General features: G+C 41.3%; 1 protein-coding gene and 1 long non-coding RNA gene across 4 annotated transcripts in view; one reads left to right on the top strand and one right to left on the bottom strand.

Annotated features, from left to right (window-relative positions):
- Window positions 1–26,387, top strand: part of MKLN1 (muskelin 1) — a 306,882-nt gene that overhangs the window by 116,911 nt on the left and 163,584 nt on the right. The window contains exon 1 of one of the 3 annotated variants that reach the window (XM_082694002.1): window positions 17,013–17,149. The exons of 1 other annotated variant lie outside the window; for it this stretch is intronic. In XM_082694002.1, the coding sequence (XP_082550128.1) occupies window positions 17,106–17,149 (44 nt within the window). In that variant the 5' untranslated portion in view covers window positions 17,013–17,105. Of the gene's footprint in view, window positions 1–17,012; window positions 17,150–17,689; window positions 17,821–26,387 lie in introns of those variants that run through there. One more of the 3 variants, XM_082694001.1, reaches the window with a different exon arrangement.
- On the bottom strand, window positions 14,614–17,512 carry LOC309845712. The gene is made up of 2 exons (XR_014301465.1): window positions 17,430–17,512; window positions 14,614–14,802 (listed from the first exon to the last, which is right to left on the bottom strand). It is a non-coding gene; the product is annotated as an uncharacterized lncRNA (long non-coding RNA).

Raw genomic sequence — 26,387 nt, 5'->3', positions numbered from 1 at the left:
TATGATTTTTAGAACCTGGGAAGGCTGAATCAGAGCAGTTACTAACCTTCTTAAGTATTGGTCACTCACCCTTCTTAAATTGCTCAGGCCAAGTATTCAGCAAGACTCCCACTGGAACGCAACAGTAGCCCAGCAAGGAAAACACAATGTGACAGGAAGCTTTTTTTTTCTCCTCCTTCCTTCTTCCCTCTCTCTGGAGTTTCTTCAGGGACGTGGAATTGAAGACATACATCTGATCCAAAAGTACCAAGATACGAGAAAAGTTGCAAAGATGCATGGATAATTCTTGTTCTTTGTAAATGCACCATATCTGCGTCTGGCAGCTCCTCTTTAAAACACCCAAGGTACTCGTCTGAGAGGACAGCCTCTATCAGGGGAACATTTTCTGTTCCCAGTGAAGTGGCACATTCAGTTCTTGGTGCAGGCTCACTTAATATCTATTAGTCATTTCACAGCTGTATCTTGGGAAGAGAAAATCTCAAATACTTTTGGCTGATTTCACTAATGTAAAAACAAGACCTTCCCCCCTTTTCTCATAGTTTCTGTTTGTTTACAAATTTCAAGTCAGTATAACGTGTCTATTTTTGTGGTATTTCTTCTATACGTTTTAGTTGTCTGCTGATCTATCTACCCTGTTTATACTCTACTTGAGTAACTAGATTTGTGTCCATAACATAACATGGGAATACTGGCCCACCACCCGTCATTGAATTGATGGTGCAATTTTGTGTTTGTTGGCTTCTGAGTCTAAGATTACTCAGGGACACTGCTTAAAAACACAAATCAGCGGGCGCCTGGGTGGCTCAGTGGGTTAAGCCTCTGCCTTCAGCTCAGGTTGTAATCTCAGGGTCCTGGAATCGAGCCCCGCATCGGGCTCTCTGCTCGGCAGGGAGTCTGCTTCCCCCCCCTCTCTCTGTCTGCCTCTCTGCCTAGTTGTTATCTCTCTCTCTGTCAAATAAATAAATAAAATCTTAAAACAAAACAAGCAAACAAACAAACAAAAACACAAGTCGGGGTGCCTGCATGGCTCAGCGGGTTAAGCCTCTGTCTTCAGCTCAGGTCATGATCTCTGGGTCCTGGGATCAAGCCCCACATCTGGCTCTCTGCCTGCTTCCCCCATCTCTCTCTGCCTACTTGTGATCTCTGCCAAATAAATAAATAAAATCTTTTTAAAAAATAAAAATAAGAAAAATAAAAACACGGGTCAGTTACCAAGTGAGACAATGGATTTGATCAAGGTTTGTTATTTTTTAGGTTGCTTAAGGAAATTAGATGAATGCACAAATTTGTTACTGTAGCATTGCTATGCATACTGAAAATGCACATACGGGATTATTATTGTAGGTTGGTTTGTGACAGCTGGCCCTGATTTCCTTATTTCCTCAAGAAGATACTTTGAACAATTATTTAAATGCCTCCTCTCTGCAATTACAATAATAATGATAATGATGATTTTGCAACTGAATATGCAATTCAGGGTGTATACACTCTACTGTTTTTAGCTTGTTTCTCTTTTTATAGGGATAACAGCTACTGTTGTTGGGGTTACTGAAGAACAAACAACCATTTTTGGGTTGAGGGTCATTGAACTACATGAATAAAGTAACCTAAGGCCAATAAAGGAAGTTATAAGAAAAATAAATCTTATAGTAGTATTTATTTATTTTTAAACGATTTTTTAAAAAAGATTTTATTTATTTATTTGAGAGAGAATGAATGAGAGAGAGCATGAGAGAGGAGAAGGTCAGAGGGAGAAGCAGACTCCCCAAAGAGCTGGGAGACCGATGCGGTACTCTATCCCGGAAGTCCAGGATCATGACCTGAGCTGAAAGCAGTGGCTTAACCAACTGAGCCACCCAGGTCCCTTATAGTAGTATTTAAAGAAAGCTAACTACAAGCAAGTTCCCACACCCATCCCCCTTCGGACAGACAAATAGAGGATTTGTTCTTGAAAATTTGTTCTTTGAAAATACAGGATTTTCAGAACTTTATTGCTTTTATATTTATTTATTTAAAGTAATCTCTATGCCCAACAGCCTAACGTGGGGCTTGAACTCATGCCAGCCAGCACCCCAGAACTTAACTGCTTTTAAAGTTAACAACAAATACTCTATTTCGTAATTAAAAATATCTGACAATGTTTTTGTTCTATGGTATAGTTCATTAAGGAAAAGCCAAGTGGGAAAGATGAAGGAGAGGAGACCATGTGTTGTGGGTTAGAGGGAGATGATAGAGTGAAAGAAGTCAAGTCAGATGCAGAAGGAATAGGGAGATGCAAAGGGTAATGAGAGAGGAACAAGGGAAAAGAGGAACAGGGCAGAAGACTGATAGTGTGGGAAAACAGCTGAAGGAGAAAGGAAGAGAGGGAGAGAGCAAAATGGGTAAACAAGGAGAGGAAAAGGTCATAGTGCAGGGGATTTCTCTTTCTTAAAAAACATATTTATTTGAGGAGCACCTAGGTGGCTCAGTGGGTTAAAGCCTCTGCCTTCTGCTCAGGTCATGATCTCAGGGTCGTGGGATCGAGCCCCGCATCGGGCTCTTTGCTCTGCGGGGAGCCTGCTTCCCTTCTTCTCTCTCTGCCTGCCTCTCTGCCTACTTGTGATCTCTGTCAAATAAATAAATAAAATCTTTAAAAAAATTATTTATTTGAGAAAGAGAGCATGGGGGAGGGGCAGAAAGAGGGAGAGAGAGAGAGAGAATATCGCAAACAGACACCCCCCCAACACACTGAGCATGGAGCCCAATGTGGGGCTCAATCCCACAACCCTGAGATCATGACCTGAGCCAAAACCAAGTGAACACTCAACTGACTGAGCCCCCCAGACACCCCCACAATGTGGGGGATTTAAAGAAGCATTAGGATGAATGTGGGGTCTCTAGAGTGTGGCATTTACACCAGCATCACCTGTTACCAATTCTCTTTAAAATACCGATTAACTGTTGTTCACAACTTTAAGTACCCAAGTCATTTTTTTTTTTAATATTTTATTTATTTATTTGACAGAGATCACAAGTGGGCAGAGAGGCAGGCGCAGAGAGAGGAGGAAGCAGGCTCCCCGCTGAGCAGAGAGCCCGATGCGGGGCTCGATCCCAGGACCCTGGGATCATGACCTGAGCTGAAGGCAGAGGCTCAACCCACTGAGCCACCCAGGCGCCCCAAGTACCCAAGTCATTTTAACTGACAAAGTGGGAGAGTCAAAATGGAAATCTTGCAACTAAGTGGATGTCCAAGCTAGCAGCCATCGCAGCATCTGGTTTCTTAATGATTACTTCTCAGGAGAAATTCCAGACAGAGGAGAGCTTAGCTGTCAGGTAGCAACAGCTTCCTGCTAAGACATAAGGGGGAAAAGTTCCCAACCTTGGTGGCACATATAAATCTTTTGAGGAACTAAAGTCCTGGCTGATGGAACCAGTCCCAGGTCAGCACCTTTGGTAAATAAACCCGCATCCATGATTTTAAGGGAAAGGGAAAAATAAAAGAACCCTTTCGAGAAATTCAAAATTAATATATCAATGCTTAGGTCCCACCCCTCATATGTAACTGTTTTGGGATGTGATATGGGGATTTTTACAAGTTTCCCATGGGATTCCAATAGGCAGCCAAGAATGAGAGCCACTGCTTAGAGGTACTTTTCTGAATGTGCTCACGAGAGAATCCCAGTATAATGCTGGTTATTTTGGGGGCTCTGAGAGCAGTGACCTGAGCATTAAATTGCATAAAATTAGACCAAAGGCCAGAGGTTCTCACACTTTGTGCTATATGTTTAGTAACTGACATTGCTGGAAATTGGTTGTAGAGGTGGGGGTAAAGGAGATAATTTTGAGCTTATATAGAAATATACAGGAAGATTGGGGCACCTGGGTGGCTCAGTGGGTTGAGCCTCTGCCTTCGACTAGTGTCCTGATCTTGGGGTCCTGGAATCAAGCCCCACGTAGGGCTCTCTGCTCAGCAGGCAGTCTGCTTCGCCCTCTCTGCCTGCCTCTCTGCCTACTTGTGATCTCTCTCTCTCTCTCTCTGTCAGATAAATAAATACAATATTAAAAAAAAAGAGAAATATATAGGAAGAAAATAAAATGATCAATATAAGAAAGGTTTTTATAAAAATTTGCATTTGAGACATTATTTGGCCCAATTCCAACAGTATGAGGCTAACTGGTGTCTCTTTGAAGACAAACTCAGTTGACCTCCTCAGATTGATTTGAGATGTTGGGGAACCAGGAGAACTGGTTTGCTTCCTCTGTTTGTTTGTTGTACTAGATAGCTGAGTCCCCTGTCCCATGACATCTCTGTTGCCTTACTCTCTGACCTGCTCTGCATGCTGGATCTGGTTCTTTTTTCTAGTGCAGAGCCGTCCAGAATTTGCCATCACTATGTCTTCTGTCATTGTCTTTCAGTTCCCTCTGTTTCAGTTGACACTGAACCTTACTTAACCTGACCAGCCCCATATTCTAATGCAGGAAACATAGAGGGAGAAGCTGTCCCCAGTCAGTGATCCTTTCAGGTCAGTTAATATATACATATTTCCATTTAAAGTGGCTTTCTGGAGTGTACATTTCCTACTCCAGGAAGGGATTCTCCTATGACGACTTTCATGTGAAATAGGAAAGAAGGGTTGCCTTGTCAGACAGCAGGGGCCAATACCTGCAGGCCTAGTCTAGATGATTCTACTATATTCTGGGTATAGCTTTAAAGATATTATCTATTAAAGATAGAAAAGATCTTTGGCCTGTGGAGATATTGGCTCCTTATGGAACCAATGCTTCTGCTACCACTATGGCCACTATTGTTACTTCATATTTTATATTTATATGCTAATCCTTTCTGGCTACTTAGTATATTTAACACATTTAATACCCAACTAGGTGACTGTAAACTCCTTAATAGCTAGCTATATTCCCAGTATGCAGCACACGGTAAGTGACCAGTAAATATTTACTGAATGAATGGATGAACATTGCAGTCATTCAGGCAATGATGGTGAGAGCCAGCAGGATGAAGCAGGGAGGAAATGAGAGGAGCTCGTTCCATTTTCTCCTTCACAAAATCCAGGTTGAGCCCCTGAATGTGACCGTGGGACAGAAGCACTGACAGGTCCTGACTTAAAAACTCTCTAAACCCATGGGGCCCCTGGGTGGCTCAGTGGGTTAAAGCCTCTGCCTTCAGCTCAGGTCATGATCTCGGGATCCTGGGATCAAGCCCCACATTGGGCTCTCTGCTTGGCGGGGAGCTTGCTCCCCGCCCCCACCCTCTATCTCTGCCTGCCTCTCTGCCTACTTGTGATCTCTGTCCGTCCAATAAATAAAATAAAATCTTAAAAAAAAAAAAAAAAAAAAAGAATCCCCTAAACCCTAAACATTTCTACCCAGAGGGGTGGGATCATTTTTTCTGAGCCAATTTCACTTTTCTCAAAAGGACTTCTGGCTTCCAAATACACTAGGAGTCAGTGTTAATTGCTTTTAGGAATATTGTTTTGTCAGCCTCATTTAGATATGGTCATTTGCAAAGCAAATCCCAGCAGTTGACAGTTCATCCCTAGCTGTGTGGTGATCAGACATCTCCTGGGATTCCTGCCCACCTTCCAGGCAGCTGGCAGTTTTTGCCGAACCAGGCTATGTGCTCACCTATGTGCTCACCTGGGATTAACTTGGATCTCGTAGCACTGGTTGTGTCTGGGATTTTTCAAAATTCTGAAAGGGCGAAGGCCCAACTTTACTTAAGCCTGAAAATAAAAGTACGGTAACTCATAATTTAAGAATTAGCAGGCACTTTACATCGGAGTCCACACTAGGTCGAGGAGGAAATTGCAGCTCTGAGAGATTCCGGAACAAGGTCAGCTGATTGGTAGCTGGGAAGCTGGGTGGAGAATCTGTGTTTTCGGTGTGGCACCAAACTGTGAGCTGGGGTCCTCTGCATTTATGCCTGTGTGGATGGAAGTGTTTAAGTTGACCCTGGAACAACGTGGCTTTTAACTGTATGGGTCCACTTCTATGTGGATTTTTTTTTTTTTTTTAAAGAAATATAGTACAGTCCTGGGGCACCTGGGTGGCTGGGTGAATTAAGCCTCTGCCTTCAGCTCAGGTCATGATCTCGGGGTCATGGGATCCTCAGGCTCTCTGCTCAGCGGGGAGCCTGCTTCCCCCACCCCCCATCTCTGCCTGACTCTCTCTGCCTACTTGTCATCTCTGTCAAATAAATAAAATCCTAAAAAAAAAAAAAGAAATACAGTACAGTCCTGTAAATGTATTTTTCTCTTCCTTATGGTTTTAATAATGTTTTCTTTTTCTAGCTTACTTTAGCATAATACAGTATATAATACACATACAAAATATGGGTTAATTCACTGTTTATGTTATCAGTAAGGCTTCCAGTCAACAGTGGGATATATGTATTTTAGTTGTTTAGGGAGTCCAGTTATACGTGGATTTTTGACTGCACAAGGGTGAGGAGGGAAGTTGGTGCCCCTAACCCGGCTTCCAGTTTCAACTCTATTTGTTTCTTTCTGAAGCTCTTTTCCCTGGCCAGAGACTTCCTGGTCCTCCTTCACACACGCTTCAAGGTCACAGTTTGGACTAAAGTGTTTACCAAAAACCAGGCACTTATGAGATGACGAATCATTGCCAGTTCCTCCACGGCCTGTGTCTCAGCTCCAACCAAGCTCAGCAAACCGGGGGTAAAGCGGTCTCTAATACCGGGAATTTCTAGGCTTGGATGCCAATAGGCAAAAGGAGGAATTCTGTTATCTCCCGCAGGCTGAAGCTGTGGTGGCTGCTGCTGCCATCTCCTGGGAGCAGAAAGACCTGAGCTTCACACCTGAAGCCAGTCTCAGCGTTCACCTGGGAAGGCACAGAGGCCTTCTGAAGGCACTGGGCCTGGCTGAAGTTCCTTTGTCCTAAAAAATAAAGGGGATATCCCCTTACTTACAAACTGCTGGCATTTTTTTTTTAATTTTTTTTTTTTTTTATGTATTTATTTGACAGACAGAGATCACAAGTAGGCAGAGAGGCAGGCAGAGAGAGAGGAGGAAACAGGCTTTCCGCGGAGCAGAGAGCCCGATGTGGGGCTCGATCCCAGGACCCTGGGATCATGACCTGAGCCGAAGGCAGAGGCTTCAACCCACTGAGCCACCCAGGCGCCCCCAAACTGCTGGCATTTGCTTTTCATCCACTCCTTGTGGCAGCTTTGTGCTCAAAGAAAGGATTCCAAACAACAGCAAAGTTGAAATGAGTTAATACAGCAACCGTGAGGAAAGTTAAGATGAAGGCAGAACCAGTAGTCTTAGGAATACATCACGTATTTCTCTTGGCCTTCTGAATCCTGAATGTATACATCTGAGAATTATGTAACAGGGCACATGTGAGTTTGGCAAATCTTGACCTCCAAGAGAGTTTACTTGCAGGGCTGCCATAAGGGTTCATGGAGATAATGCATGCATATTCCTGGTATGCAAGAAATTCTCAATGGAAATTATTTGGGGGCAAATTCCAATCCCCATGATGATTTTCTTCATTTACTAACCAAAAATGGATGGATAACCCCCATGTCTTTAATTCTTTCTAGTCTTCTGATCTATAAATGATCCCTAAGCAAACTCCTTTGATTTTTTAAACTATAATCATAAATTAGTGCTATGGACTGAAGGTTTGCGTTTTCTTCAAAATCATAAGTTGAAGCCCCTACCCCTTGATGTGATGGTTTTAGGAGGTGGGGCCTTTAGAAGCTGATTATATTTTGGGGAAGTCATGAAGGCGGAGCCTACTGATGGGATTAGGGTCCTTACAAGGGAATGAGACCAGAACTCTTTTTTCTCTCAGCCACACAGCAAGAAGGCATCCATCTGCAAACCCGGAATAAGGGTGTAGACACCAATCTACCAGTACCTTGATTTTGGACTTCCAGCCGAAGTGTGAGAAATAAATGCTTGTTGTGTGAAAATTAGTGAAGGAAAACCTTACTAAAGTAGACAGAGGATAGATATACCACCCAATGTCAGTTATAGGAAGAACTATCAGTTATACTCCCTCACCAGAAGTGTCAATTACACTCCAACAGAAGAATCATCACCAGGAAAGAACCATCAGTTATAGGCCCCAAGAGGGAAAAGCTGTACATTGCATCTCCTACAAGACATTGACTTCCTCTGCAAATCAGCTAATGAGAAGTCATCACCCTGAACTCTTTGTTTTCTCCGATGGACTTTCATTCAAAACAACCCTTCCAACTTCGTCTTTTTCAACCAAATAACATCCCTCTCCTTTGCCTGCTGGACTTGTCTATGGTTTCGCTGTAGCTTGCCTGTCCTGAACTGTAATTCTCTGCTATTTCTGAATACATTTTTGCTGACAAAATAACTTAATTATTAAGGTTAATAACTATTTAAGCCACGTAGTCTATTGCATTGCTGTTACAGTAGCCTAAGCTAATGAAGAAAAAAATGGTACACAGAAGTGGGCATGCTGCTGCAAAAAATACCTAAAAGTGTGGAAGCAGCTTTGGAAGTGGGTAATGAGTAGAGGCTGGAGTTTGGGGGGGTACATGCTTGAAAAACTCATTATTGCTGTGAGGGGTTACCAAAGGTGATTCTGGCAAGAGCTCAGAGGGAAGAGAGCTGGAGAGAATGCTTTCCATTCTTTAGGAGAATACACAAATAGAATGTTGCTAGAGATATGGACAGGAAAGGCCATTCTGGTTTCAGACAGAAATGAGGAACATGTTACCAGAGACTGGAAGAAAGGTGATCTTTGTCTAAAGTGGTAAAGAATTTGTGTTCTTGTTCTTGTGTTCTGTGAAGGTACAACTTGCAAGTGATGAAATTGGTTATCTAGCTGAGATTTCTAAACAAAGTATTGAAGGAGTGGCTTGGTTACTCCTCACTGCTTATAGAACTGATGACGGAAGTGTTATGCAAAAAGGAATGAGAATTTAAAGATTTGGAAAATTCTAAGCCTGTCCACATTACAAGAAACGAGAAAGCAGGTTTGAAGAGAACACTGACGGTATGGCTGGCTGACCATTTGATAAGGAGATTAGTGCGGATGTGAACCACAGACCTAATCAGCCACTTCAGCAAGGATACCCCAGTGTGAACTGAAGGGGATGGACACAGATGGAATGAAGAAAGCCTGTTGGATGTCTTGGATTTTACAGGACCAGGACCACAGAGCTATGTGGTTGGAACATAAGCTATTCTTCAAGACAGGGAAAGAATTACCCTGAAAACAATTCAGAGATCAGGGGTGCCATCAGGGTTTCAAAAGAGGAGGCTATCAGCTCTGTTAAACAGACTTGCACTCACAGCCCTGGGGCTGGGCTACCCAGAGCCCTAGGGGTGTGACCAGCAGCAGGGAGGTTTCTGATGGCTGAATAGCAGAGCTGCGAAAAATAAGTATTTGTCATTTAAGCCACAAAGTTTATGCTGTTTTTGTTATAGCAGACTTAACTGTCTAAGACAATTGGTGGGAAGAAACTCAGGAGGAACTAAGACTTACAGTTCAGGCGATAGCTGAGTATCTACTATGTGCTAGTTAAGGAGGATATAAAGAATAATGTAGGAGTAGTCCTAAAAAGTTCCCATTAATTACATGAGGAACAGGGTATTATGCTTAGCAAAATAAGTCAATCAGAGAAAGACAACTATCATAAGATATCCCTGATATGAGGAAGTGGAGATGCAACGTGGGGTCTTTGGGGGGTAGGAAAAGAATAAATGAAACAAGATGGGATCCGGAGGGAGACAAACTGTAAGAGGCTCTAATGTCACAAAACAAACTGAGGGTTGCCGGGGGTGGGGGGGGGGTTAGGGAGAGGGTGGTTGGGTTATGGACATTGGGGAGGGTATGTGCTATGGTGAGTGCTGTGAAGTGTGTAAACCTGGCAATTCACAGACCAGTACCCTTGGGGCTAATAATACATTATGTATTTATAAAAATTTTTTAAAAAATTATGTGAGGGGGCACCTGGGTGGCTCAGTGGGTTAAGCCGCTGCCTTTGGCTCAGGTCATGATCTCAGGGTCCTGGGATCGAGGCCCGCATCGGGCTCTCTGCTCAGCAGGGAGCCTGCTTCCCTCTCTCTCTCTCTGCCTGCCTCTCCATCTACTTGTGATTTCTCTCTGTCAAATAAATAAATAAAATCTTTAAAAAAAAAATTATGTGAGGAACAAAGGCACTGAGAATCAGGTACTTAGGTTATGGAGTCAGATCTGCAAAAGACCAGTTGTGTAAATGACCTTAGCACATCTAGCATATTTGAATATTAGTTTCTTCATCTGTGGCCAAATATTGTAAAAGGGAATTCTTCCATTTACAGCAGAGCTTGCCCAGGAGATGGCACACTGAATGCTGTATTGTGCTTCTACTTTCCTCAATACCTAAAACTGTTTAAAAAAACCATAAACTTTACACAACCCCGTGTCAGCTAAAATAAGACCCTTACAGGACTTTTCTGAAGATTTATTTTTTCCTGGCCACTGAAGTATAAGGCTTGTTTTAACTAATCATGTACAGAGCTGTTGATTTATTCCAGCTCATTTAGAGGGTATATTTTAATCTTTAGTGAACATAACAATCATGAAAACCCTTCCTTATAATTAAAAACACCTTCTGGGGAGCGCCTGGGTGGTTCAGTCGTTAAGCGTCTGACTTCGGCTTGGGTCATGATCCCAGGGTGCTGGGATCGAGCCCCACTTCAGGCTCCCTGCCTGCCCAGGAAGCCTGCTTCTCACCTCTTTCACTCCCCCTGCTTGGGTTCTCTCTCTCGCTATGTCTCTGTCAAATAAATAAAATAAATAAAATCTTTATAAAAAAATAAAAATAAAAAACTAAAAACACCTTCTTTTTCCCCCTTAGCCTGATGTGTTCCTTTGCCTGGAAATAAATAAATCAGCCAAATTTGTTTTGCCTTCTAACTCTCGGTGGTCTTTTTTTATTTGACAACATCTTATATCTGAATTGTACTTTATAGTTTACTCTGTCTCTTTCCACTTGAGACGAATGGGATGCAATCGAACAGGACCAGCTTTTGAACCAAAGAGATTCTGGCTCTGTCACTCACTAGCTAAACCTCCTTGGATAAGTTACTGTATCAGTGAATGTCCCAGCTAGAAACAGATGGCATTCTCAAGTTGGGCAATGTAAGAGGTTTAATAAAGGGACTCTTTATAAAAGTGCAAGAACATACCAGGAAACAGCAGGAAGCAAGGGGTGGGAGTGGTTACTGGAACCCAGAACCAGAGAGCTGTGTGGAGAGACCACTTAGGAAGAGGACTTGTGACTTCTGGTCAAAAGGGCCAGTCAGCCCAAAGTGACCTTACAGGAAGGAAGTCAGGGGAAGGAATACCCCCACCTCCCTCTCTTCTGTCCCACACATGTGAAGAAGCAAACCCAAGACAAGTATTTAACTTTTCTGAGCCTTATTTTTCTGATTGTGAAAGGGTGATAAAAATATTTATATCTCAGGGCGCCTGGGTGGCTCAGTGGGTTAAAACCTCTGCCTTCGGCTTGGGTCATGATCCCAGAGTCATGGGATCAAGCCCTACATTGGGCTCTCTGCTCCACAGGGAGTCTGCTTCCTCCTCTCTCTCTCTGCCCACCTTTCTGCCTACTTATGATCTCTGTCTGTCAAATAAATAAATAAAATCTTAAAAAAAAAAAGTTGTGCTTTTAAAAAAGAGTTTATATCTCTTATATCTCACAGTTTCTCTGAGGATTAAATGAGAACTTACATTATCTCATAGTAGGCAAGCTAGGTACTCAATAATTGTTCTCTTCCTTCACTTGATCTTCAAAACTCCTTTGTGAAGTAGACAGGATAGATTTGATTAAATTCATTTTATTTTATTTTTTTAAGATTTTATTTATTTATTTGTCATAGAGAGAGAAGCGAGAGCAAGCACAGGCAGACAGAGTGGCAGGCAGAGGCAGAGGGAGAAGCAGGCTCCCCGCCAAGCAAGGAGCCCGATGTGGGACTAGATCCCAGGACGCCGGGATCATGACCTGAGCCGAAGGCAGCCGCTTAACCAACTGAGTCACCCAGGCGTCCCTGATTAAATTCATTTTATAAGGGTAGAAAATATTATAGGGGTTTCAATTTTCCACCACTATAAGTTATGTGACTTTCCCAAGTTCGCATGGCTAGAAATGTACCAGGCCTAGGAACAAAACTAAGATTTTCAAAACATACTCTTAAGTTTCTTTCCATAGACATTCTCTGAGCTTGTACATCCTCTTCTGCAGAAGGCTGCCACTGATGGTTTCTTCTATCTAGGCCTCTATACTTGGAGCTACAATGATTCTGCTATGCAGAGAAAATTTTACTGACTCAGGAATTAGTGCCTGAGGCAAAATAAGCAACCACTATAGGGTTAGATAAAAAGAAGGCCAAATGCCTATAAGGTGACTAGATGTAAGACTCTGACCAATATAGACTCTCCATACTACACCCTTAGCAATTCCACTTGGATATCTATTAGACATCCCCTGTATAACACTGATACCAGACTTCCCTTTTTTTTTTTTTTCTTTTGTACCTCTTAATCCCTTCACCCATTTCACCCATCCCCTTACCAACCTTCCCTCTGGTCAGTTTGTTTTCTGTATTTAAGAGTGTTTGTTTTTTTGTTGGCTTGTTTGTTCATTTGTTTTGTATTTTGGATTTCACATATAAGTGAAATCATACAGTATTTGTCTTTCTCTGACTTATTTCACTTAGTATAATACCCTCTAGGTCCATTCATGTTGTTGCAAATGACAAGATTTCATTCTTTTGTATATGTATATACCATTTTTTAAAAAAGATTTTATTTATTTATTTGACAGAGATCACAAGTAGGCAGAGAGGCAGACAGAGGGAGAGGAAGGAAAGCAGGCTCCCTGCCAAGCAGAGAGCTGGGGTTCAATCCCAGGAGGCTGGGTTCATGACCTGAGCCGAAGGTGGAGGCTTTAACCCACTGAGCCACCCAGGTGCCCCTGTATATACCATATTTCTTTATTCCTCCATGTAGCAATGGACACTTGGGCTGCTTCCATTTCTTGGCTATGTAAATAATGTTGCAATAAACATAGGGGTGCCTATATCTTTTCATTTTTTTTTTTTTTTAAAGTAAGCTCTATACCCAGTATGGTGCTTGAACTCGTGACCCTGAGATCAAGAGTCACATGCTTTACCGACTAAGCCAGCTATGCACCCCATGTATCTTTTCAAATCAGTGTTTTCATTTTCTTTGGGCATATACCCAATAGTGAAATTACTGGATCATATGCTATTTCTATTTTTAATTTTCTGAGGAACATCCATACTGTTTCCTACAATGGTTGTACTGATTTACATTCTTACCAACCATGTACGAGGCTTTCCTTTCCTCCACATCTTTGCCAACACGTGTTATTACTTGTCTTTTTGATACTAGTAATACTAACTGGTATGCAGGGATATCTCATTATGGTTTTGATTTACATTTATCTGATAACTAGTGGTGTTGAGTATCTTTTCATGTGTTCCTTGGCCATTTGAATGTCTGAACTCAAAATTCTTGATTCTTTCTACCTTGAAACTATTCTAACTCTAAATCTTCCCCTTTCAATAAAAGCATCACTATCTACCTAGTGATGCAAACACCAAACCCAGGGATTATCCTTGATTTTTTCCTTTTCTGCCTGCCTTCCCCCCACCCCCCACCAGCAAGTCTAGCTGGTTTTACTTCTAAAATATGTCCCAATTCAACCTCTGTTCTCCATCTCCTCTGTTAGTCCAAGCCACCATCATTTCTTTTAAAGATTTTATTTATTTTATTTATTTGTCAGAGAGAGAGAGAGCAAGAGCGAGCACAGGCAGAGTGGCAGGCAGAGTCAGAGGGAGAAGCAGGCTCCCTGCGGAGCAAGGAGCCCGATGTGGGACTCGATCCCAGGACGCTGGGATCATGACCTGAGCCGAAGGCAGCTGCTCAACCAACTGAGCCACCCAGGCGTTCCACCACCATCATTTCTTGCCTGGCTACTATAATAACCTCCTGTCAAGTCTTCTCACTTCAACTCTTCCCTCTCTCCAACCCATTTTCTGAGTGAACTTTATAAAATCTAAAATGGATAATGCTGCTCCTTGCCTTGAGTCCCTGCAGTAGGTCTCTCCATCATAGTTCCACATCATGGCTCCTTACCATACCCATTTTTCTGACTTCACTCTCCCCCATCACTATGCTCCAGCCACACTTTCTATTCTTTGAATATACCAACTCCTTTCTTGTCTCAGGCTGATTGCACTTATTTATTCTCTCTGCCTAGAATGTTCACATCCAGCCTTTGCACTTCCTTACTGTATAGGTTATTTGCTTAATTTATCTACTACCTTCTTAGAGAATTTTCTTTCACCATCCAATCTAAATATTACTTCAGTGTAGTCTTTTCTTAGTACTCAAATGCACAGACTAAAATGATCTGGTTGACTTATTTATTATATGTTACCATAACAGAATGGTATGGGCCCTTGTCTGACTCGTTTATCTCTGTCTTACTAGCATCCAGACAAAGCCTGGAACATCAAAGCCTCTTAATAACCCCCCCCCCCCACTTTTTTTTTTTAAATAGGAAAAGATAGTGAATGGTGACAAACCAAATACAATCAGTTACTTTTTCTGGTAAGTATGTACTATGAGAAGCATACCGAGAAGGCATCAGAGAGTAAAAGATGATTGCTTTCAAGGGGTGACAAGATGACTGGGTCACTGGAGCTGTTGATCTCGGAAAAATAATCATCTATTATCCAGTTCTCCATGAGGCTACCGGTTTGTCCCAATCTTTGAAGTGTGGGGGACCTAGAGGAATTAAATGGCTGCTGACAGTTTCCAGGCCTTCCCCATGTATCCTTACAATGAACCCTGTCACATAAGGCAATGCCCCAAAGAAGGCAGAGGAAGATATTAAGTTTCATCTGAGCTACTAGTAGATTTTCACAGATTTTGAAATCTTTTAGTCTTCTATTTTATCTTTATATTTACATAAAATTTGAGTTCAGTATAGCACCATGTCTATATTTTGTTATCATATGAATACTTGAACTTATTGTACCATTTGTAAAGTCTTTGCTGCAGGAAAGCCACACTATCCTGGGTCTTTACATTCGTCACAGCAATCACACCTCAGGAGATACATGTTTGCTGCCTAAGAAGTTCTGGCATTCTCTTTCCTTTGCAACCCAAATTCCCTTTAAGTGTAATTTATTCATTCTTCAGTAAATATTTACTGAGCACTTACTATGTACTAGACATTCTCATAGAACTGAGGATACAACTGTGAACAGGATATGCATAACTCCTACCTATATGGGAGTTACAGTTTAGGAAGAGAGAATAGAAAAAAGAGGAAATTAAAATACATTGTGATATTTGCTAAGATAAGGAGGGAAATATAGAAAATGGCACCTAACCTCAAAATAGGTGATCAGGAACGATTTTCCAGCATGAAATGATCTGAAAAATGAGCAGGAGTTAGCCAGGTAAAGAATGGTGGAGAGTACTCCTGGTCTGGCTTCAACTAAGCCCTGGAGGCCAGAGAGAGCACAGAACTTACAGGAGCCAATTCAGTGTGTTAGTTTAGTTTGGCAGGAGTAAAGCTTGTAAGGGAGAAAGAAGAGAAAAGGCTGGAGAGGTAATCAAGGCAGGATATGAAAGGCCTCTGCTCAGGGATTTCCGTATTACTTAAATGGAATAGAAAGTCACAGAAAGTCATCTCAAGAAGAACTGGCTTGTATCTGTTTTTTAAAAAGGATCACTGGGGGCGCCTGGATGGCTCAATTGGTTGAACATCCGACTCTTGATGAGGCTCAGATCATGATGTTGGGATCATGAGATCGAGCCCCATGACCAGCTATGCATTCTGCATGGAGTCTGCTTGAGAATGTCTCTCTCCCTCTCCTTCTGCCCCTCACCCCCCACTCTCTCTGTCAAATAAATAAACAAATACTCAATAAAAAAAATAAAAGGATCACTCAGAAACTGTAACTCTACGTCTGGAAAAGAACAAAGACTCTATTTACATTAGGGTAAGAGGTGTGGTTAGCGACTTCAGAGCCCCTAACTAACTAAACTGAGTCACCATCTTAAAATTTTCCCCTTCAAAGTATCTCTTTCTCCCAAAGTTAACCACTAAGCATCTTTGGGACCAACCTTCTCTGGCCTCTCCCCCATCTCTAGACTCCCAACTTGAGTCACTGAGATCACAGCATTCCCTCAAGGAACAAACACTTTTCCAACATGCTGCAACACCCAAAGCGCATGTGCTTTTAGAAGCTAACATACTGTGGCCTTCTTTGGGGCATTCTTTCTTTCCAAGATTTTAACTTTTTTTTTTTTTTTTTTTTTTTTAAGGTAATCTCTATGCCCAATGCAGGGCTCGAACTCACAACCCCAAGATCAAGAGTGGAATATTCTACTGACTGAGCCAGCCAGGCGCCCCTTTTTTGACATTCTTGATCTGATATTCCAGCAAAGGCCACTGCTAAGTTTTCCCCTACAGTAAGGGGAGGTCAGGAAAAGATCTGAGGAGCTTTGGGCAGCTTAATGATTGATTGGGAAGAGAATACTGTTGAAGTGTTTCAACTCAGTTGGTCGTTCACTGAGAAAACTCCTTGCAGGAGTTCTTCTGTGGGTCAGGTGGAGATGAAGACACTGTCACGGCTTTTCCGGGTGGAAACTTTTCTGTAGGGAGTGACTAATTGCAGTGGCTAAGCCAAGAACTAAGCGTGCATAACCTTGACAAACGGGTACCTGATGGAGAGCATTATCTAAAGCTGCCAGATATTTGGAGCAAATGTTCCTTTTTTGATAAGAAGCTCACGTGATGCCCATATGGCATTCAGAGCACCTGGGCTGTTATTCCTTCTCTGGTCTCTCTCTGTCTCTCTCTTTTTTTTTTTTTTACAACCCTGTTCTGTCTCAACTTTTGGACGAAATTTCTGTGCGAGCTAAAAGCGGGCAGATTTAACAGCTGGAAAAAAAACGATGACACGCGGCTTCCTCAGCTCCTTAAGGTTTTTTTGTTTTGTTTTTCCTGGTCTGTAGGTGACTACCAGGACTGAGCAAGCCGAGCGCACGGATTGGTGTGAGAGGGCACGCCACAAATGTTGACAAGGAAGGGCACCTCACAAACCGCAAACAGAACAGGGTGAGAGGACACCCGAGCATTTCCTTTTCCTGTCTCCATGTGACTCGGGAACGCGGGGCGAGACATTTAAAACCAGCACCGCGGCACTGGGAAAGGATGCTAGGTCTTCCACGCCAGCTCCCTTTCGGTGCCGTTGCCTCAAAGGACTGATAAGGCGGGAGAGGGCAGCGGTTTCCAAAGTCGCAAAGACGTCCCTTCTCCCAGGACGGTCTCTCAGTTTCCCGTCCGGGCTCCCAACTACAGTTTGTTTCTTTTTCTAACACTCTTGGTTTCTCCTTACCTCAGCTTGTAAGAAAAGTCCTTTGCGCCACTCCCCTCCAAGCCCAGGACAGCCCTCAGGTGCTCACAGTCCAGTCCCAGTTTGTGTCAGTCTACTAAGGAGCATTAGGCGATGGAAACTCTAGGAGAGAACCGAGGACCCGCGCGCGCCTCAGCAGTCCAGGAAGCGGGCGAGACCCGCGAACCGGAGAGCGCTCAGCCCGTCAGGCCGCGGCCCCTTTAAGAGCAGGCCACACCCCTCCCCTCCTCCCGGCGCGGCTGGCGGTCGGTGGCGGCCGCCTCGGAGCTGACAAGATGGCGGCTGGCGGGGCTGTCGCTGCGGCGCCCGAGTGCCGGCTTCTCCCCTACGCGCTACACAAGTGGAGCTCCTTCTCCTCCACTTACCTTCCCGAGTAAGTGCTGGGCCCTGAGCTCGTGCTGCCCTACTCTTCGGCATAAGCACGGCTGGGCCAGGGGGGCAGTGGAGGGCAGTCGAGCCGAGAGGCCCAGGCAGGGCCTGGTAGGGGGACGCCTGGCCTCTCGAGTCTCAGTCCAGTCGCGGAGAGCTTTGCCTTCCCCACCCCCGGTCTCAAGGGGTGGGGGGTGGGGAGGGTTAGGGCCGGGAGAGCGGGTCGGGCGGGGGGAAGGGGTGAGGTGTGCGGCAGATCCCGAGCGCGTAGAACAACCGGGAGTCCCGTGATGCTGTGCCGGGCATCCGGGGGTTGAAGAGAGCCTGGGGAGCGGCTGGCTCGGGGAGGTGGGGCAGGAACAGGAGCTTTTGAGGTCCCGATGTCTGGCGAACTGGTGAAGACGTCTAAGGTCGTCGGAGCTGTCGGGAGACGGGGGACGGCTCAGCCCAGAGTGTAAAGCTGAGCAGAGGAGTGATTGTCCCTGAGTGGGGACATTAGAAGTGATTACCTCCAAAGGAGTGGTAACAAGTCACGAAGGGCTGAAAAGTTGTGGGATCCATCTGAATCTTTGCAGGTGGGGAGGATTTGTAGGATTTACGGAGGGTTGTCTTTTCCGGCTGGTAGTTCTGGAAAAGATAGGGAGCGGGCTGGGACATTACAGAAGAGTTCCCTTATATTATGGCTCAGAACAGGGATTTATAGAAATACAGACCAGTTTCCCAACCCAGAAACTCAAATACAGACAGAAAAGTCCGACTTGAATGAATTTGACTCCCAGCACTGCTTTGGTCTGAATTCTTGATCTGGGGTTAAAACCGGTTCCATTGCATTCATTTATTGATTTATTTTTTTAAACGAATTCCTTCTGAAATGCTGAAAGTACTTCCATACAGTATTTATTTATCTTTAGCTTATCTTTGAGGGAAGAGCACGTAACTCCCAGTGTTATATCCAGATAGAGAAACTGGCTTAGTGAAGTTTAAAGATCTGTGCAGACCCTCAAGAAAAGTGCTAGTTGTCCCCTGCCCCCCATCATTTCACAAGGCCAGGAATGATTTTGTAAACAAAACAAATTGCAAATAATATATATTTTATGTTTTTCAACAAATGAAGTAACTAGGTCTGTGAGGCATACTCAGCATTTTTCATTTGTATTTCAAAAAGTCTTTACATTTTTTCAAATTTGATTTCTTCAGTTAAATCAGTCAACAATCTGAAAAAGGATCTGTGACTAGAAGAATCTATAACTTTCTTGACTGCTAGCCCATTGTCCTGTTCACCAGGGAAGGGTTGGCGGTCAGGCCTTCAGTACGGTTTGCTTCAGTGAAGGCTGCCAAGTGACTTGTGGTCCACCTGGCCTGTGTGGCTTATTGATGGCTACTGCATGACTGTCCCTGTTGATGTTGGACTACAACTTTTCATTTGAGAGTGAGCCAGGTAAACATTCCAGCCCTCAGCTGGAGTTGAAATGTGGCCCAGGTACTTCTGATTTTTAAAGCTAACAAATTCTTGAATCTGGAGACAATTAGCATTTTTCTGTACTCGGGTTAGGATCACAAGGCAGTAGGGAATTGGGGTGGCATCCTTTGATCTAATAGCTTCAAAGAAGTTTTATAATAACAGAAGTTTTTCTGGTCTTAAGTTGGGCTTCCAGGATTTCACTCCTAAAACTTCTGGTGTAGGGGCAGGACTTTGATATTAGAAGTCCCATCTCAGTTATGAATAAAAAGGAAAGAGTGCATTTCAAGCAGGAAATCATTTAGTGGGATGGTAGCTTTACTCTGACTTACGTCTCATCCTGGCCCAAGATTTGAAGTGGACAGAGCACTAGTTCTGGTTAGAAGGCAGTTCTTTGAAATTGGAGAAATCTGTTGTTATAATTTTCTCAATTATGTTCATAAATTAGTATTTAGTGCATATTTAACTTTCAGACACTTTTATTTACAATGTCGTATATAATCCTTATGATATTCTACTGTCCTATGCAGAAAAGTTTTTATTTTGAAGTACTAAACTATTAAAATAGAAGAGTAATTGGAACTTTGTTCTTTGAAGGAATATAATTGAGTATAGTGGAGCTTGAGTTTGAGAATTTTTTGTCTGCTGGATTAGTGTATGCTATACCTAAATTGTAAAACTCTTTTGGTACTGAACTTCTATTAGCAAGTAAGGATGTTACAGCTTTGTACAATAGGAAGTGTAAGAAAGGGAATTGACTTTCCTTGGTTTTGCCCTAAAATCCTCTTTAATAGTGGTTGCTATATCTTTACTGCTGTGACAGATGTGTTAGTTACTTCCTAAGTAGGTCTCATTTTAAGTAAAGCCATTTGCTGGAATTGTTTACCGGGTAGCTAGTATTTATTGGTTTCAAGAGTCACAGATCAAGACATTTCAAGGGGGGAATAATAAAGCAATAATAATAGGAAATACTTACCTGCCTTCCATATGGTGGGCACTTTTATGAACACTTTAAGTGTATTAACTCATTTAATCCTAACAGTTGTGTGAAGAATTTCTTTTTTCCAGATGAGGAACTGGGCATGGCGGGATTAAAACATGCCTCAGGTCACACAGCTTTAGATGAAGTTAGGATTTGAACCTAGGCAGTCTCACTTCACATTCCATAGTGTTAAAGGTGCTGTTCTGCTTCTGCATGAAGGTACAGACAGGAGTTCAGAGATTGGAAAAGAGTACTCATATTAAAGGCACTTAAATTTTAGTTGTGTATAAACATGTGAAGTCATGGAAAAAATGGTAAAATTCAGATAATGTCTTTTCTTCCCAAGGACTAGAATTTTTTTTCCTTCTAGTCCTTTTAGATTTATTTGGACCTTAATATTAAAGCAGATCTAGTTATAGATAGCACATTTTTATTTTGAAACTAACAAAGTGGTCTTTTGTTTTGCAGTGTGCTTAAAAAGTTTGCCGTATTATGATTTTTTTACAACTTATACTTAATTTGGGAATTAAGAAAAAAATATTTTTTTGAAAGATTTTATCTGTTTGTCAGAGAGAGAGAGAGAGACAGAGCACAAGCAGGCAGAGGGAGAAGCAGACTCCCTGCTTAGCAAGGAGCCCTGCTAACTCAAGTCCTGGGGGACTTGATCCCAGGGACTCTGGGATCATGACCTGAGCCACCCGGACATTCCAGAGAAGTACATTTAAATAATGATTAATTGTTAAAATTACATGGGAGTTATATGTAAAAATATTTTATAGCCTGCTAATCTCTATACTCCAGTGTTTCTTGATGTAACTAACTAATAGTGATACCAACTACACTTTATTGAGCACCTATTACAAGCAGGATGATTTTTCTGTATAGTTTTACTTAATCCTTAGAACAAACCAGCAAGATGAGTTTTTGTTTTTTGTTTTTGCAGATGAGGAAACTGAGGTCTATAAAGGTTAAGTAACTAGTCATGTAGTTTTCAAATGGCTTGGCAAGTTCAGTGACTTAAAAGCTATTGCACGTGCCTCTAGTAGCAACTACCATTTATTAAGAACCTTCTGTTCTTTGGGCACTATGCTTAGCACTTAGCATGTATTTTTTGTTTTTTTGTTTTTTAATTTAGTCTTCACAAACACTTGACAATAAGTATTACTCTGTTTTACAGCTAGGGAAACTGAAGTTCAGAGAGAGAAATTAATCTGTCCAGGTCCAAGAGTTGAAAGGGTAGGAGATTGTATTCTGATATTTGGGCTTTCTGACTTAAATGTTACCACAGTTGATTCAATATTTTACATGTCTATAGTATGTGCCTAATTGTGACTATGGATAAGAAGTGCTATAGGTTTAAGAGAAAGAGAACAATATTTAGATATATTTTGTCTTGACATTTGAGATTTTAATGTATTAATATAAAAACTGGGAGGACCTTTGAAAATTTTGTACACATTAGGTAATTTCACTGATATGGCATGATTGTAGTTTACATGTTACTGAAAGACTTAAATACTTTATTTTATTTTTTTATTTTTTTTAAAAAAGATTTTATTTATTTATTTGAGAGAGAGACAGTGAGAGAGAGCATGAGTGAGGAGAAGGTCAGAGGGAGAAGCAGACTCCCCATGGAGCTGGGAGCCCTATGTGAGACTCGATCCCAGGACTCTGGGATCATGACCTGAGTCGAAGGCAGTCGTCCAACCAATTGAGCCACCCAGGCGTCCCGAAAGACTTAAATACTTTAGATTGTACAATTTGGTACATTTTAAAGTGTGTTTATCTTTTTTCTTAGTCTTCTTTATTACTTAAAATCAAACCATTAAAATTGTATCTGTGTTAACATGTGATTCATAGTTCACAGTAAAAGTGATAAAATTTGACAACCAGGATAGGAGATGAACCTGTTTCAACTATTTTAAAATTTCACATTTAAAAATGAATACATATTTATTTCTGTTTGCAAAAAAAAGTCTCCTAAGTCTGTTTTGGAGTATTTGCAAAATAATAGGCTGGAACAAAATATAAATTATCCTTAATACCACTATCCAAAGATAACCTGTCATGTTTTGACATATATCATTCCAGATATTTTGTTGTAACTATATTTTTTATTTTGATTTTGTCCTCTGTTTGCTGTTATGTGTTATTTTCCCACATTATTATATTAAATATTCCTCTGTATCATTTGTTAGTGATGCATTATAATCTTGGTAATGATTTTATGGTATTTTATTTAATTGGTCTCCTATTACTGAACATTTAGGGTTTCTGGGCTTTGTTTTGTTGTTGTTTTGTTGTTCTTTGGCCATTTTGAGCGAGACTGCCTTAGAGAAACAAATTTTGAACTTATTTATGATGAGTTCCTGGATGTTGAATCGTGTTTGAAGTGCCCATCTGTTTTTCTGCTGTTTTTGTAGGAAACTCAATCTATCCGGGGTTTATTTTGGCATTATTCTTAGCAATTTAGGATTAGGAATGGAGTTTTGATGAGATAGGTCCTTAGAGATGTCTGAACAATGCTTATATAAATCGAAAATAACATTGCTCCTAATAATTCCTTTTCATTCCTCCCTCTCCCTTCAGTTTTGGTCTTTAAATGAATTTTTATTTTATTAATCACAAATTTGAAAAATAGAACACATTTGTGAGGTTTATTATTTATTTGGTCCATAGACAGAATCATTGTGCATATGAATTTGAGAATTTGTTATAATCCCATAGACTCCTGCAAACCCATGAATTTGAATCACTAGTTTGGAGGTATTCCACTCCTTTGGACTGGGGACTGTCATGTTCTTCCTTACTCTCCTGTCCTCCTCTTGCCCTCAATTGAAGTTATACTGGCATGGCTTAGGAGCTTTACTAGCCACTAAAAGTTCTGATATTTTCAGTCTGATAATCTTAGAACTTTAGAAAAATGAAGATACCCAGGATAGATGAGAGGAATATGAGGTAGATGGAGGCCTTATGCAGAGCTAACTTCTAGAATTGGATCTTTATATGACTTTTAGCAAGTTATGATTTTTCCTCTGAGCATCATCAGTTTCCTTTTATGTAGAAATAGTTTTTATCTTTGATCAAATTCTAGGAGGTTTTATATTCTGTTATTTTTTTTCTCCAGATAGTCATATGGCTCTATCATTTGCATTAATTTCTAGGTAAATATAGTAGGTTTTGAATAAATGATTTGGAGCCTGATACAGTGACTTTGTGATGTTTTACATATAGATAAGATACATATCAGCTGTTTGTGGCAGCCTGACCGCTGTATTTCAGTTTTTCAAAAATCATCTTCAGAAATATGAGGGATTTCTAGATTTTCATTTTAGAGATGTAGATATTAACACCTAAGAATGGCTTTCTTTGTATTTACTCTGGTTTCTGACCCTTTGGGAATCTGTACCATGACTCTTCTTTTTATTTTATTTTATTTTATTTTATTTATTTGTCAGAGAGAGAGAGAGAGAGATAGCCCGCACGCGCACAGGCAGGCAGAGGCAGAAGCAGGCTCCCTGTCAAGAAAGGAGCCCTATGTGGGACTCAATCCCAGGACACTAGGATCATGACCTATGTTGAAGGCAGCCACTTAACTGACTGAGCCACCCAGGCATCCCATGTACCATGACTCTTTTCATCAGTTCTGGAAAAAAAAATTTTATATTCTTCAAATACTGTTACTGCCCCATTCTTTTTCTCCTTCCCTCTGTAAGTTCAACTAAATCTATATTATAGCTTTTGTCATACCCCCCTATGTCCCTTGTGCTTTTTTGTGTCTTCTGTCTTTTTTTTTTTTTCTCCCCTTATTCCATTCTGGATAGGTTTTACTTAATTGTGTTCCAGTTTACCAATTCTCTATTCAGCTATGTCCAGTTTGCTTTTAACCCCATCTGTTTTTGTTTTTGTTTTTTTTTTCTTTTTAAAGGTTCTTATTTATTTATTTGACAGACAGAGAGGCAAATCTGTCCGACAGACAGAGATCACAAGTAGGCAGAGAGGCAGGCAGAGAGAAAAGGGGAGGGGCAGGCTCCCTGCTGAGCAGAGAGCCTGATGCGGGGCTGGATCCCAGGACCCTGGGATCATGACCTGAGCTGAAGGCAGAGGCTTTAACTCACTGAGCCACACAGGTGCTCCTGTTTTGTTTGTTTGTTTCTTTTTTCCCTTGATTTCAGCTATAGCAATTTTTTAGTGCTAGAATTTTTATTTGACTCTTTCTTTAAAATAGATGCAATTTTTTCTTTTTTGGTGAAAATATCCATATTGTCACCCATTTCTTTTCTTTCTTTTTTTAAAAAAAGATTTACTTATTTTTAGAGAGAGAGCATGTGCACAAGCTGGGGTTGATGTGGGTAGAGGGAGAGAAGCCCAAGCAGACCCTATCCTGAGGCAGGGCTCCATCTCACAACCCTGGGACCACGACCTGAACTAAAAATCAAGAGTTGGTCATTTAATGCACTGAGCCCCCCAGATGTCCCTGTCATTCATTTTCTTGAACATATCAGTCAAGTAACTTTAAAGTCTGTGTCTGAAAACTATTATCTGGATTACCTGTATATCATTTCTGTTGTCTTTTTCCTGAAGTATCTTGGTGTGTCTGGTAATATAATGATAATTATATATGATTATATATAGTTGTATGTTATATAATGATAATTGTTATTACTACTGCTACTACTGTCACCACCATTGCAACCATTTTGGGGGATAATTCTTGGTTAAATGCCAGACATCATATGCAGAATTTTAGATAACTATCTTCTGGCAGGCAGATGAAGTAGATCTTCGGTCAAGAATTGAACTGACTTGAAGCTGGGTTTGCAGTTTGTAAAGCTGTAGTTTGCCCACCTTTGGTAGCCCTCTGGGAACCTGGCTGAGAGACTTGGTTATTTCTAGGGTCTCCTGCTTTTGTCTCTGCAGCAGCATGAAAGTCTTTAAAACTCCTGTTTGCTTTTCAGTTGCTTTCTGCAGACTTTTTAGCCTCTGCTCTGTGTAGTTTAAGACTTACAGATGCCTTAAGGGGAAAATACACAGTGTCAGATTTGTTCTTACGTGCCTCCTTTCACTATGGGATCTTGACCCCTTAAGTCCTGGGTATCATGGCAAGACCCAACTACCAAGTTTTGTCCTCGCCACATGATAACTGCCAAAAGTTCTGCTGATTTTTCTGGCTTTTAGTGACTGTCCTTTCCCAGTCTCTTTCCCTGTGCCATTAAAGAAATAGATGGACTGTCCTGTGTAGAATGTGGGGCTCCCTTTAATGAATTCTTTAGGATCTCAAGTCCTAGCTGCCTCAGAAAGTCGGTGATACCTTAAGAACTTTTGTTTTTTCTATTTTATAGAGCTTTTTTAGTTTTAATAGGGAATGTTTTTCTGCTACAGGCTATTATGTTACATTCAGAAGCAAAAATCATTGTGTAGTTCTTATGGATTAGATTATTGTATCTGGTAGGCTTATGAATTCCTCATGATTATATTAAAGTATTAACTAACCTTTGAGCTCAAGATTTTTTTCCTGAGTATTTTCTTTCCTTTTGCCTTTTAACATCGTAACTGCTTATTCCTAATCCTTGATAGGAAAAATTATGAAATATAAATAATATTATTCTTTAGCAATTGTTAAAATACTTACTAAGAGTTAAAATGAGATTTTATTCTTGGTTTTGTTGGTGATTTAGAAGTTTCTTTTGAGACTTGTTTATCAAGTCCAGAAATTGAGGGTTTAATCTTTGTCATAAGTATATAGTTACTTTCCTTTCTTTAATGTGCTTTTTATATTATCTACCTTTTTATTAAAACTTTCATGGTGGGGGTGGCAAATGGGTGGCTCAGTTAGTTAAGGATCTTCCTTTGGCTCAGGTTATGATCCTGGGACCCTGGCACGGAGCCCCACATTGGGCTCCAGCCCCACATTGAGCTCCCTGCTCAGTGGGGAGTCGGCTTCACACTCTCCCTCTGCTGCTTTCCCTGCTTGTGCTTTCTCTCTCTGTCAGATAAATAAAGAAAATCTTTAAAAAAAAAGAAAAAGTTTATGGGAATGTTATGTTTATATGAAGACATTGTTTAGAGAGAAGGTACTATGGTCTAATGTAAATTTTTTGGTTTGTAAATATTGTTAGTATATAATACT

The sequence above is a fragment of the Mustela nivalis genome, assembly GCF_964662115.1.
Source record: "Mustela nivalis genome assembly, chromosome: 12".
Lineage (NCBI taxonomy): Eukaryota > Metazoa > Chordata > Mammalia > Carnivora > Mustelidae > Mustela > Mustela nivalis.
Note: the sequence above shows the minus strand (reverse complement) of the source record. Positions and strands in the feature narration are given on the sequence as shown.